Here is a 12642-nt window from a genome sequence, read left to right on the forward strand (position 1 = left end):
CCCTTGGCAAAACTGCTAAAAACCTTCAAGTCTATATTACATCATACTGTTTACCCCTAAGTCTTCTAATCCTTCTTTAAGGGACATGCTTATATTGTTAATTTTTATTTCTATCTTAATGCTCTTCCTGCATCATAAGATCAGAAGCTATTCTCTATTTCTTTTGTACTTTCATATAACATATACCATACTGCAGGGGGCTTTAGCAGGCAGAATGCATCTATTTACTGAGTCAGAGATATCGAGTGAGAATTAAGAACCTGGCAAATGTATCTTAGGGATTCCTCCTAGGACAGAGGATCTCATGCCAAATATGGCTTGCCAGAATGATGTTTGTCTTTGATATGGTTGCTTTTGCCTCCCCTGTTTACTACCATGATGTAAGATGCTCTCTTGGGAGTACCAAAGATCGCTTAAGCAGCCACACTGAGAATGCAACTGCTACTAGCTCAACATGTATCTTGGGCATCCTACCTGCCTCCCCAGTAACAACCAGTGGAAAAATTATCACAGATAACTTTTAAAATTTATTCAGTTAACACTTTTTTTTCAGGTACCTAAGATGTATCAGTACCTGATCTAAGAACTGGGTATTAAGGAATTCCTGGAACTAAGGAATTGGGCTTAGTTCCTTTCATCAAAAACTGGAATACATACAAGTAATTATATAAATACAACACAATGAAGGAGGTACAGAAGACAAGTACCCAAACCAGTCTGAGGGTCATGGTGCACCTTCTCTTAAGGGGAGACAGAGTCTTGATTCTAGTGTCAGATGTGGGATAGAATAAGCATTCTATTTGTTGAATGTTAAAATGTTCTGGGTTCTATGACAGCCACTGATTTTTAGATATCTTTTGAGCGTAAGAATCAGAAAGAATACTACCAGCTTTTTGGTCATTTTATTTTGTGTCTGAGGGGTATCTGAATAGTTTATGACTCATGGCCATTTTGGTTATTCCAGATTCGAGGTGGGGACAAGATGTTGAAATACAAGACCATCTATTTAATCCAGTAAAGATTTAAAGCACAGTGAATTTCTGCTTTTGTTCTCTTGGTCATGCAAATAAGAGGAAGTAGGGTGTAGTCATTAAAAGCCTGGGCTTTGAAGTCAGGAATGGATTTGGATCTTGGTTCTACCACCTAGATGCTCTGAGGAAAGCAGAATAGGGGAAGCAGTTGAGGAGGAAAGGTGATAACAAAAGTGAGAAATTGGTTAGGAAACAATTGTAGAAGAGAGTAATGCTGGTCAACATAGACTGTGATGGCAACAGAGGAAATTATATGGTCATATTTGGAATGTATTTTAAAGGCAGACTGACAGCATTGCCTTATGGATTGTGTGTTGGGAGAGCAGGTGAGGGGAGATGTGGCATTCAAGGATGACTGCTAGGTTTTTAACCCAACAATTGATGAATGACAAAGAGCAGCAGATTTGAGGGCAGGCAAGGGGCAGGAATCAGGCCTTTTATTCACATGGTCAAATAAAAATATTCTCTTTGAATATGCAAAAAAAAAAAAAGATTGAATGCAGTCATTTAGTTGATAGAAAAAAGATCCAAGTACCGAGCTTTGGGGTACACTACAGTATTTAGACCTTGGAAAGGAAAGCAATATCCATCAAAATAAACTGAAAAGGCACAGTTGGTGAGATAGAAGGAAAGCAAGAGTGTGTTAGCACTCTCTTGGAAGAAGAAAAAATCTTTGTTAAGTGCTGCTGAGAGATCGAGTGAGGTCAAGACTGAAATGACCATTAGAATTGGCCTGATGAAGGTGACCTTGACAAAGGAAATCTCCGAAAGTAAGTAGGAGATTAAAAGCTGATGTATGTTGGGGATGTTGGTTGAGAAAAGGATGTGAGGTGGCAAAGTGGAGAAAGCAAGTAAGATAACTCTTTTGAGATAGAAGAGCAGAGAAGTAAGGTAGTATCTAGAAGTGAATGTGGGGTTGAAGATGTTTTTAAAGGATGTTTTATAATATCCACTAGATGTTTTATGTAGTATCTACTAGAGGAAAAAAGTGACACAAATAAGAGACAGGGTAAGTAAAGGAACAAGATCTTCATGAACAAAAGAGGATTCAACCAGTGCCCAGCGTTGGGCTTGAATAGGAACAGAGATAACTTCATATATTCGTACTCTTCAAGGTAGAGTATATGATTATAATACGGGTGGATTTGTAGATTTAGTTGGTGGTAGAAAAATGAAATAGTAATTCTGATTGCTTCTTTTTATCATTAAAAAAGAAACAAAGTCATTATCTAAAGGGGGTTACAGTATAAAATTTTATGTGATTTTTTTTTTTAAGCTAAAAATGAGATTTAAAGAAATGTGTTCTTATGGCTTGCTTCAGGCAGTGTTTTCAGGTCCCCTGGGACAGGCAGTCATTTTCTTGGCCCTTAGCCAACTCCAGGAAGACAATTCTATTTATAGAGTTTGAGCTCCTAAGCCTCTATATCATGGCATGTAAGACCCTCCAGGAGCTAACCCTGCCTGTCCTGTTCTGTCACACTCTCCTGTTACTCTCCTCTGTTCCTCCTTGCTCTCTTCCCTCTAAGATCATCGTCCTGCTGATTTTTTCACATCACAGTACCTTCGTTCACAGTGTGCCTTCTGCCTGTTTTGCTCTGACCACCCTCTCTTATCTTCCACTTATCCTTAGTCCTCAGTTTAGGCAAAACTTTGGGAAGTTTTCTCTGACTTCATTCAGAATAAATGAGGTTCATTTGAACCTTATTCTATTAAAATTATTTGTTTCATTTCTTTCTCCCCACTAAATTATGTGCTTCTTGAGCTCAGGCATGGGATATGGTATCTACCTCTTGGTAAGTATTGCCAGGACTTAAGTGATTTCAGGGCCTTAATTTTTACTGCTTGGCTTATCACCATAATAACGAAATGGGAAGTAGTGGTAATCTCCATAGTAAGTTACATGGATAACTACACCGTTTTAGTAGCTCCCACAGAATCGCAAAATTGTTGATTTGACCCTGCTGATATGATAAGATAAAGATGAATAACCTTCTCTCTCCTGTCTCACTTTTCTAGTGTGAAGAGTGGCCAGATTCGAAATCTGGAGTCTGCCCGTGTCTCAATGGTTGGCCAAGTCAAACAGTAGGTTTTATTTTTAACCCCTTGGACTGGTCAGAGGCTGAAACATAATGAGGAATTATAGGTTGCTTTTTTGGTCATACATCTATTCTACCATGTTGGTGAATGCCTTCATTATTTTAGATTATTTTTATAAGAGAACTCAGTTTGGCCAGTTGTATAGATTTTCTCTTCTTTTTCTTTTTTTTTTTCAGAAATCCCAAAGCCAAATAATGTCTTCTATATCAGTGGTCTCCAACCTTTTTGGCACCAAGGACTGGTTTCATGGAAGACAATTTTTCCATGGACTGGGGGACGAGGGGGTATGGTTTGGGAATTATTCAAGCACATTACACTTATTGTGTACTTTATTTCTATTATTATTATATCAGCTCCACCTCAGATCATCAGGCATTAGATCCTGGAGGCTGGGGACCCCTGTTCTGTATAATAATGGATTACCTTATTAGCACAACTATAGGTGTTGAAAGATGAAGAATACCAGAGAAAGGACATTAAGCGTTCACTCTGGTGCTGGCAGCCATGGTTTCATTCTGGTAACAGTCTCCTAAGCCAAACCTGGTTGTGAGGAAATCACGTTATAAAAAGCTTTGGCACAGCCTGAGTGAAAGTCAGATTTTAAGGGTGAGCTAAGATTATTTATTATTTAACTTCCCTGGTGCCTCAGATGGTAAAGAATCTGACTGCAATGTGGGAGACCTGGGTTTGATCCCTGGGTTGGGGAGATCCCCTGGAGAAGGAAATGACAACCCACTCTAGTATTCTTGCCTGGAGAATTCCATGGACAGAGAAGAGCTGGGTGGGCTATAGGCCATGGGATCACAAAGAGTTGGGCATGACTGAGCAACTAACACTTGACTTCAAAAGATTATTTAGCCCAGTTGATCCTCCTAGACAGGGTTACATGAGTCCTGGGTATTGCTGTGTAGTCACAAAATAAACTTCAGGTGAATTGGGAAAAGGTTGCCCACCAGGATAGACAGGGAGTACAAGAGTGGATGAAAATGATAATGGCATTATTAAATGCCTGCTCTTTGCCAGGCATTGTGCAAGGCATTTTATATACACTGTGTAATTTTAAAACCTTGTATAATGGAAAATTCTCAAACATACACAAATAGAATGAGCCCAATGTACCCATTACCCATCTTCAACAGTTATGAACTCATGTTTCATCTGTGCCCCTTTTTATTTCCCCTAAGGACAAAATATTTTGAAAAAAATTTCACATATAATTTCCTTTGTAAAATTTTAGTATGCTCTAAAAGGTAAGGACACTTTAAGCACAGTCATAAGAACAATATCACACCTAAAATAATTAACAATTCCTTAATATCATCAAATGTCTTCAGTATCTACTTATCTGATTGTCTTAATTTTTTTTTAGTTCAAACCAGAACTATAATAGGAATTTATACATAGCAGTTGATTAATAAATCTCATAAGTATCTTAATCTATAGGCTACCCTTCTGTCTCTCTTCTTTTTTCCCCCCGGCAATTTATTTGTTGAGGAAACCTGGTTGTTTGCTCTGTAGAAGCTCCCACAATCTGGATTTGCTGATTGATTCCTCAAGGTGTAATTTAACATGTTCCTTTATTCCTTGTATTTTCTGGAAATTGTTAGGTCAGAGGTTTGATCAAATTCAGGTTTGTGTGTTGTTATTTTGATTTTTTATTTGTTCACAAAGAATCCGCCTGCAATGCAGGAGATGTATACCAGAGGCTTGGGTTCAATCCCTGGGTTGGGAACATCCCCTGGAGAAGGAAATGGCAACCCGCTCCAGTATTCTTGCCTGGGAAATACCATGGACAGAGGAGCCTGGTGGGTTACAGTCCATGGGGTCACAATAGAGTCAGATAAAACTAAGCAACTAAACAGCAACAGCAATAGGTGATCTTGTGTACTGCTATCAGGAAGCACATAATGTCTGGTTGTCTTTTTTTTTTTTTAATATTAGCAGCCATTGATGATAACTACCTGGATTCATTCATTCATTTCATTCATTCGTTCATTTGCACTACCTCATTTAATCCTTAAAATACCTCTTCAAGGTGACTGTTTTATATGGGAGGAAATGGAAGTTCAGAAAGGTAAAGTGACTTTCCCAGGATCACATAGCTAATGAATGATAGAACTCATATTCTTAGAACTCAAACTCCTATGTATTTGACTTTAAGGCCTACATAATGGATTTTATATCCAAAAGAGCAGTTTCAGTAGTAATATCTGGCAGGCACAATGCAGAGACTTTAAATAAGTTGTGAGAATGCTCATTTTTCAACGTTTGAGTATTTTGAGATCTGATTTGTTTAAGCAGTGAAGAGTTACATGGTTTGTATTCAGGTAGTTCAGTTATCTTTACATTTTTACTTCAAGTGATGGTTTCTCTAAATATGTAAAACTATATATGTAAGAATCTGTGTTTTGTCACTTAGATGCCCACTGGTACCTCCCTGCCCTTCTTGATCTAGGTATAATTCCCCTGAACCTCCCAAATTACTGCTGTGGAAGCCCAAAGCACATATTGTTTCATTAATACTTTGACCTAATTGTGAAACTTGACACCTCAAGTTCCTAAGAAAACCCCCACTTAACAAAACACTTGTCAACATACACATCACTGAAGGTTTGGTAGAGAAGACAGAAGTTATCATTCTTAAAAAATCTACAACTGAAGTTTGACTGACCCTTCAATTAGTCCCAGTTTCTCTCTATCTTGCTGTTCTCTCTCCTCGTCTCCCTTCTCTCTCCTTTTTCAAGGGCAAAATGAGAAATGATCATGAACAACAGACCTTGGCCCTAGCTGCTACCTAGGCTCTTGAAGTTTTACTTTTAGCATCTGCCAATGTATTTTTGTTCAACGAGTTCTCTTTAAAAGAAATTATGGTACCAGCTGTTCCTGTAATAATTTTTCTACCTAATTATATAAAATAAAGAGGTATTATTTTTAGATGCAAAACAACAATAATTGGTTGGATCAGATGCACTAATCTCTAAGGTTTATCTGGCCCTGGTTATTGTAATTGCCAGTTTCTGTCAGCTAATTAAAAGTGGGGGCCTTTTACCAATCTGTTTCAGCCTTGTTGTACTATAAACAGGGTACAGTAGAAAAGCACTAGCCTCATCCACTCATGAGCTAAATGATCCTGGACAATTTTTTAACTCTTCAGAGCTATTTTAAGGGATTGCTATGAGGATTATATAAGATAATGCCAATAAAACTCTTGTCACCAGGCCTCAGGAAATGGTTACTACCTTCTGTGGGTCAGTAGTAGCTCAGACGGTAAAGCATCTGCCTGCAATGCAGGAGACCTGCGTTCAGTCGCTGGGTGGCGAAGATTCCCTGGAGAAGGAAATGGCAACGCACTCCAGTGTTGTTGCTTGGAGAACCCTGTAGACCATGGACTGTGGATCATGGATTGGCAGGTCACAGTCCTTGGGGTCACAAAGAGCTGGACACGACTGAGTAACAAAACATGCATCGGTTCAAGAACCAGAAACCAGCCCTTGGAGTATAGTGAAATGTTGGCCATGACCTTCTATAGCCCTGGTCTACTTTCGTACACTTTTAAATGCACATTTTTCACACCCTTCTCCTGGAGCATTGTTAAATTTTAACTTGTATTTGATTATAAAAAGCTATAAATATCAGCTTCTCTAATTTGTGTGTAGGAGAGAGGTGTGTGATAGCACTTTTTTTTAAAAAATACCTAGATGTGAAGGAATTACAAGTCCAGAAGGCTCAAAGTCTATAGTGGAAGGAATCATAGAGGAAGAAGAAGAAGACGAAGAAGGAAGTGAGTCAGTAAACAAGAGGAAAAAGGAAGATGACATGGAGGTGAGTGAAAATCAGTATTCTTCGAAGGATGGGATAGTGTGTAAGGTGGGGAAAGGAAGGTGACATTGTTCTTTTTGTCCATCATTAGATATTTTAAGGGACAAAGATACTATCATAATAGATACTTAGATTGACTATAAGATATAAAGTACTTTTTTTTTTTTTTTACAATCCAGGTCTTTATTTTTACACCCAAAATGCCATGAATTCATAGGGAATGGGCTCCAGAAGTTCACGCTCCTTTCCATTGGTCCTCATGAAGTGTGCTTCTCTGGGTGGAGCAGGCTGGTGCTTCAGCTGAACCCAAGTCCCTTTCTCTTTGACTTCCTTCTTTTTCTGATCATTTCCTTCACACATTTCAGGAAGCTGTCAGCTCTTAGAGTACCTAATTGCTCCATACGCATATTAATTCTCTTGGCAAGAATCTTGCCCTTCTTTGTTTACAGTGATGCCAACAGCATGCTGGATAACGCTGTAAACTCCCAGTTTTGCTCTGGTAACATTTGTGGGGCATTCCTTTTTGAACAATACCCATTCCCTTGATATCTACAGTATCACCCTTCTTGTAGATTTGCGTGTATGTGGCCAAAGGAACAACTCCGTATTTTCTAAAAGGCCTAGAGAACATGTAGCAGTTGCCCCTCCTCTTTCTCTTTGTGTTGGTCATTTTAGCGAATTACTGGAAGATGGTGGTTCTGGCTGAAAGCATAGAGTACTGCCCGGGTCCAGCCCCGGTGGATCCAGGGCAATTCGAAGGGGGGACAGAGTTGGTGTCTTAGGAAAGAATTATTTAATTAGAAATATAAAGAGAGATTAGGAAAAACTACTGTAGTAGGAAAATTAGTGGAGAAAAGAGGCTGGTATTCTTTGGTTTACACGGAAAGCTAATAAAGTTTCAAGACAAGAAACTTGCACCGTCTACATTAGGCCACAGGCGCCTGCTTGAATAGCGGAGGGTGCCCCACCTTGGGCTCCCTCTCGCGTGGGTCTTAGAAGCCCGGGCAAATAAGTAGACGTGGGGAGCCTCTGTGTTCCAAGGGATCAGCCTGAAGAAGAGAGGGAGGGAGAGGGAGAAAGAGAGTTGACACAGGGGAGGCCAAGCTTGTGCAAAAACCCCCAACTTTATTTTTAAAAGGTGTTTATATACCCTAAGTTTTACATAATGGAAGATACAGAGTCATGCAGGGGCAGCAGTCCTCACCATTTCTGTATATCTTTTTGTATACAAAAGGTCTCAGGTGATTTACATTATCTTCTGGCCAAGAGGCCCGTTAACACGTTATGGCTCTCTTCCTTAATGAATGTTAATCTCATTTCCCCTGAAGTGTTTTTCTTTAATCTGCATCACTCTCAAGCACTAAAGTTACATCCCTATAGAGCAAAGGTGCAGTGGGTTATAACAAAGAAGGTACTTAACTCAAAGATCTATGTTGTTACTTGTTTTTTTTTTCTATATACCAACTATATCAACAAATAAAAGATATGAAAATTTGGCAGCAGGTGTTGGCTCAACAGTCCTATTCTAATGATTTTGACTCCTCGGAAGCCCCTACATTCCTAGGATGTTTTGAGCTTCCTGTGCTGCAAACAATCACATGTGCAGCTGTAGGAATCCTATAGGCAGGCTAGAAAGCCACCAGAGGGGTTTTTGGATTGAAACACTCTTATTATGCCCAGAAGACTTACTATCTAAAAGCTCTAAATTAACTTTTTCCAGAAAAAGGTGGTGGGGGGACAACCCCTGTTAATGTCGGAAGCGTAAGTGAAAAGCATAATGCAGTATGGCAAGCAGACTCTGGTTTTGGGGGTAGATGCTCGAGAAAATCCAGCAAGGCTCCCTTAAGGCCGGACTTACCTTTGCCTGTCGGACCCCTTAACCTCATGACCTTTGCCACGGGAGGGACTCCTCATGCTGGCTCCTGGCAAAGTACTTCTTGATAACTCTGACAAATTGGAACATAAAACTCACAGTATTACCCTACCCTCAGAGAGAACTGCTCTCTCACCAGGCCCTTTCTCACCTCTACTTCTGTTCCTGTGGTTTATCTCATGAGAAAATCCCATTTCCTACCACCAGTCTACACAGAACTGATCAGATCCTACCCGTCTTTCAGGGTGTATCTCCTTGGGAAGCTTTCTGACCTCAGTTTATATTAGTCCGTCTGTAGTATAGCACTGAGAGTCTGTAGGACACAACTTAGCACTTTCTTTTCTGAAGTTGTGACTGAGTCATATAACTGATTTTCTTAAGCCACACTCATAATATATGGTTTTCTAATAGTCATTCCTATAATACAGGTTCACTGTCCTCTAATAACAAGCATTGTCTCCCCCCAAAAATAACCTGTGTGTTTGGAGGAGAGGAACTGATGTTATGTGTGAATTTCCCTCAACATAGAGCTTAAGGCTGTGTGCATAGTAAGTGTTCTGTGACAACTTGCTGAGCAACTGGTTTGAGGATGGTAGTGGGAAGGGGTGCTTTTTCTGAGAAATGATTAGTGAGTATGAGCCACAGACTTTCAGGGATGGATTATGACTATCTTACTTATGCCAGGGAATGGACTCAGTGTACACCATGTATTCCTTTGCATTTGGAGATGGTAGTGTCAGCAAGGAGAGTACATTTTTAAAAACAGTATTTTTAATTTAGTGAGGATCTTCTTGTCATCCTTAAGATAATACTTTGTACCTTTTTGGAGTTCACAAAATTATGAATAATGCGTGATCAGTTTGCTCTCCCACAGTCTGTGAGGTGAGGAGAGATCTTTTCTCACACGTTAACAGTGTAGAAACTGAGACTCAAGAGATGAAGACTTGTCCAAGGTAATCAAATAGTGTTTAGTAGATTTGAAACTCTGCTACAAATTGTCAGTTACTTTTTCTCTTTTGTGTGCTAGGATCTATACTGAATGATTCACATTAACCTCTCTAGTTCTCATTTTGGCTCTGCATTGTAAATATTAAGTTTTGTGACTCAGATGCAGGTACTTGCCTATGGTCACATGTAAATGTTAGTGCTAACACACATCCAGATCCTCTGGTTTTTAATTCCAACTCATTTTTTTCTTATCATTTTTATAGGCCCTAATATATGGGGTTTTATGAACTCCAGCAGTTCTGTTAGGAGGACAAACTGAGGCACATCAATCAGTGAGGAACTTAGCTAGACAGTCTCCACCTGAGGAAGGACACAGAGAAACCCCAATAGTCACAACTTCTTGCAGCTAGTGGATGAGTACTGGAAATCTAATGCACAGTAGTAATCATAGGCAACAGTACTGTATTATAAACTTCAGAGTTGCTAAGTGACTAGATCTTAATTATTGGAGAAGGAAATGGCAACCCACTCCAGTGTTCTTGCCTGGAGTATCCCAGGGACGGGGGAGCCTGGTGGGCTGCCGTCTATGGGGTCGCACAGAGTTGGACATGACCGAAGCGACTTAGCAGCAGATCTTAATTGTTCCCACTACAGATAAAGGATAACTACATGACATGATAGAGGTGATCACCACGCTATGGTGGTGATCACTGCAGTGTATACATGTGTCAAATCAACATGTTGTACACCTGCAGCAATGTTGTATGTCAGTGATGTCACAATAAAGGAAGAGTAAAATGATGGAGATAATATTAGTAATGCCAGTTAAATGTAGCAACAACAACACAAAAAACCAGGCACAGCTTCTTAGGGGCATCTCTCTTTAGCACAGTATAAAAAGTTGTGTTTGAAATTGCCCTGAGACATACATAAGAGGTCAGTTGCATCCATTCTGTTCTGTAAAAGAAAACAAGCTATACATTTTTATTGGGGATGAGGGGACTCTAATATATAATGGTTAAAATACAGGGAAAAAAAGGGAAAACATTATTTTGGTTCTTGAATAACCTTCAGTTGTCCAAGAGATATTTCTTTATGCATAAATCTGTTTTTTTAAACTGCTTTATTAAAAAGTTTACAAGAACCTACAACTTTATTTTATAGTTAGTTGTAGGTTCTTATTATATTTAGGTTTTAATCCATTTGAGTTCATTTTTATATATTCTCCAACTTCATTCTTTTGCATGTGGGTAGTCAGTTTCCCCAGCACTGTTTTTTTGAAAAAAACTGTCATTTCCCCATTGAATGGTCTCAGCATCCTTCTCAAAGATCACTCAACCATATATGTGAGGTTTATTTCTGGGTTCTTGAGCTTATTCCATTGCTCTGTTTGTCTATCTTTATACCAGTACTGTGCTGTTTTGATTATTGTAACTTTGTAATATATTTTGAAATAGAGTATGAGTCCTCCAGTTTTGTTCATCTTTATTAAAATTGTTTTGGTGTTTGGGATCCCTTAATATCCATATGAATTTTTTGCCTAAATTAATAAATATTAATCCCTTAATATTCCATATGAATTTTTGCAAAGAATGCCATTGGGATTTTGAAAGTGATTGTGTTAAATCTACAAATCACTTTGGGTAACATGAACACCTTAACCATTTAACACAATATATGCTGTCTCATGTTTACTTCTAGATTTTCATATTGTGGTTGATGTGGTATTCCAGTTACTTATTTCAGTTATAATATTTCAAAATTTTCATGATGCACATTTGTTCAGCTTGTATTTGATGAGCACATACTCTGTGCCATCTACTTTATATTGAGGTTTAACAGATTTTGTTATATTTGGTCATTTCCTTCTTAAAATTGCTATTTAAATTATATATAAATTTCTGTTTATATAAACATACATATGGAGAGGGAAATGGCAACCCACTCTAGTATTCTTGCCTGGAGAATTCCATGGACAGAGAAGCCTGGTGGGCTACAGTCCATGAGGTTGCAAAGAGTCAGACATGACTGAGCACGCTCACACACTAACATACATGTTTACATCGTATCATTGTCACATATAAAAATATAAGAAAAAATATTTTATCAACATCATTTTCAGTTTTCCCTTCTAGTTCTTTCTCAAAGCATACCATATTTTTCCAGTAGTAATCCTAACTTAGATGACATGTTGTACTCTGCTTCTTTCACTTAATGTTACGTCATAAGCATTTTTCCATACTGCAGTGTTTTTTGTAGTTATTCTTTGGATAATATGTTTTTTTGCCAGTTGAGTATAAGAAGCTCAATCTTGGCTGTACCAGTTTACTGGCTTTGTGATCTTATGAAAGTTTCCTAGGTTCACTGAAACTAATAAAAAGTAAAAAGTATGCTTCTAATCATCTAAACATGCAAGTCCAACAATAACTTATGTCACAAGGCTGTTATAAGGATTAAATGTATATTAAAATGTCTGGGACATGGTAAGCCCTTAATATGTGCTAATTCCTTTCCCTTTCCTTTTCCCAAAGCCCTAGTTTTTATCCTGTTCCTCCTGGGGTTGCCCTCAGAGACTCAAAACTTGCTCTTACTCCTCTAGACCAAGAAAGACCATCCATACACTTGGAGAATTGAACTGGCAAAAACAGAAAAATACTGGGATGGCTGGTTCCGAGGCTTATCCAATCTCTTTCTTAGTTGTCCTATTCCTAAATTGCTGCTCTTGGCTGGTAAGTGTGCATGTGTTATGTATTAGTCAGCCTGGGATGCCATAACAAGATACTGGGTGGCTTAAACGGTTCTGGAAGCTGTAAGTCTGAAATAAGGGCTCCAGCCTGTCAAGTTCTGCTGAGAGCTTTCTTACTGGCTTGCAAA

At 38.7% G+C, this 12642-nt stretch overlaps 1 protein-coding gene across 2 annotated transcripts in view; it reads left to right on the plus strand.

The window, feature by feature from the left end:
- The window catches only part of PPME1 (protein phosphatase methylesterase 1), a 51206-nt gene that overhangs the window by 32902 nt on the left and 5662 nt on the right, over positions 1–12642 (plus strand). For both annotated transcript variants that reach the window (XM_069553062.1, XM_069553061.1), the window contains exons 8-10: positions 3048–3113; positions 6827–6950; positions 12368–12497. In XM_069553062.1, coding sequence (XP_069409163.1) covers positions 3048–3113; positions 6827–6950; positions 12368–12497 — 320 coding nt within the window. The remainder of the gene's footprint in view (positions 1–3047; positions 3114–6826; positions 6951–12367; positions 12498–12642) is intronic.

The sequence above is a fragment of the Ovis canadensis genome, chromosome 15, assembly GCF_042477335.2.
Source record: "Ovis canadensis isolate MfBH-ARS-UI-01 breed Bighorn chromosome 15, ARS-UI_OviCan_v2, whole genome shotgun sequence".
Lineage (NCBI taxonomy): Eukaryota > Metazoa > Chordata > Mammalia > Artiodactyla > Bovidae > Ovis > Ovis canadensis.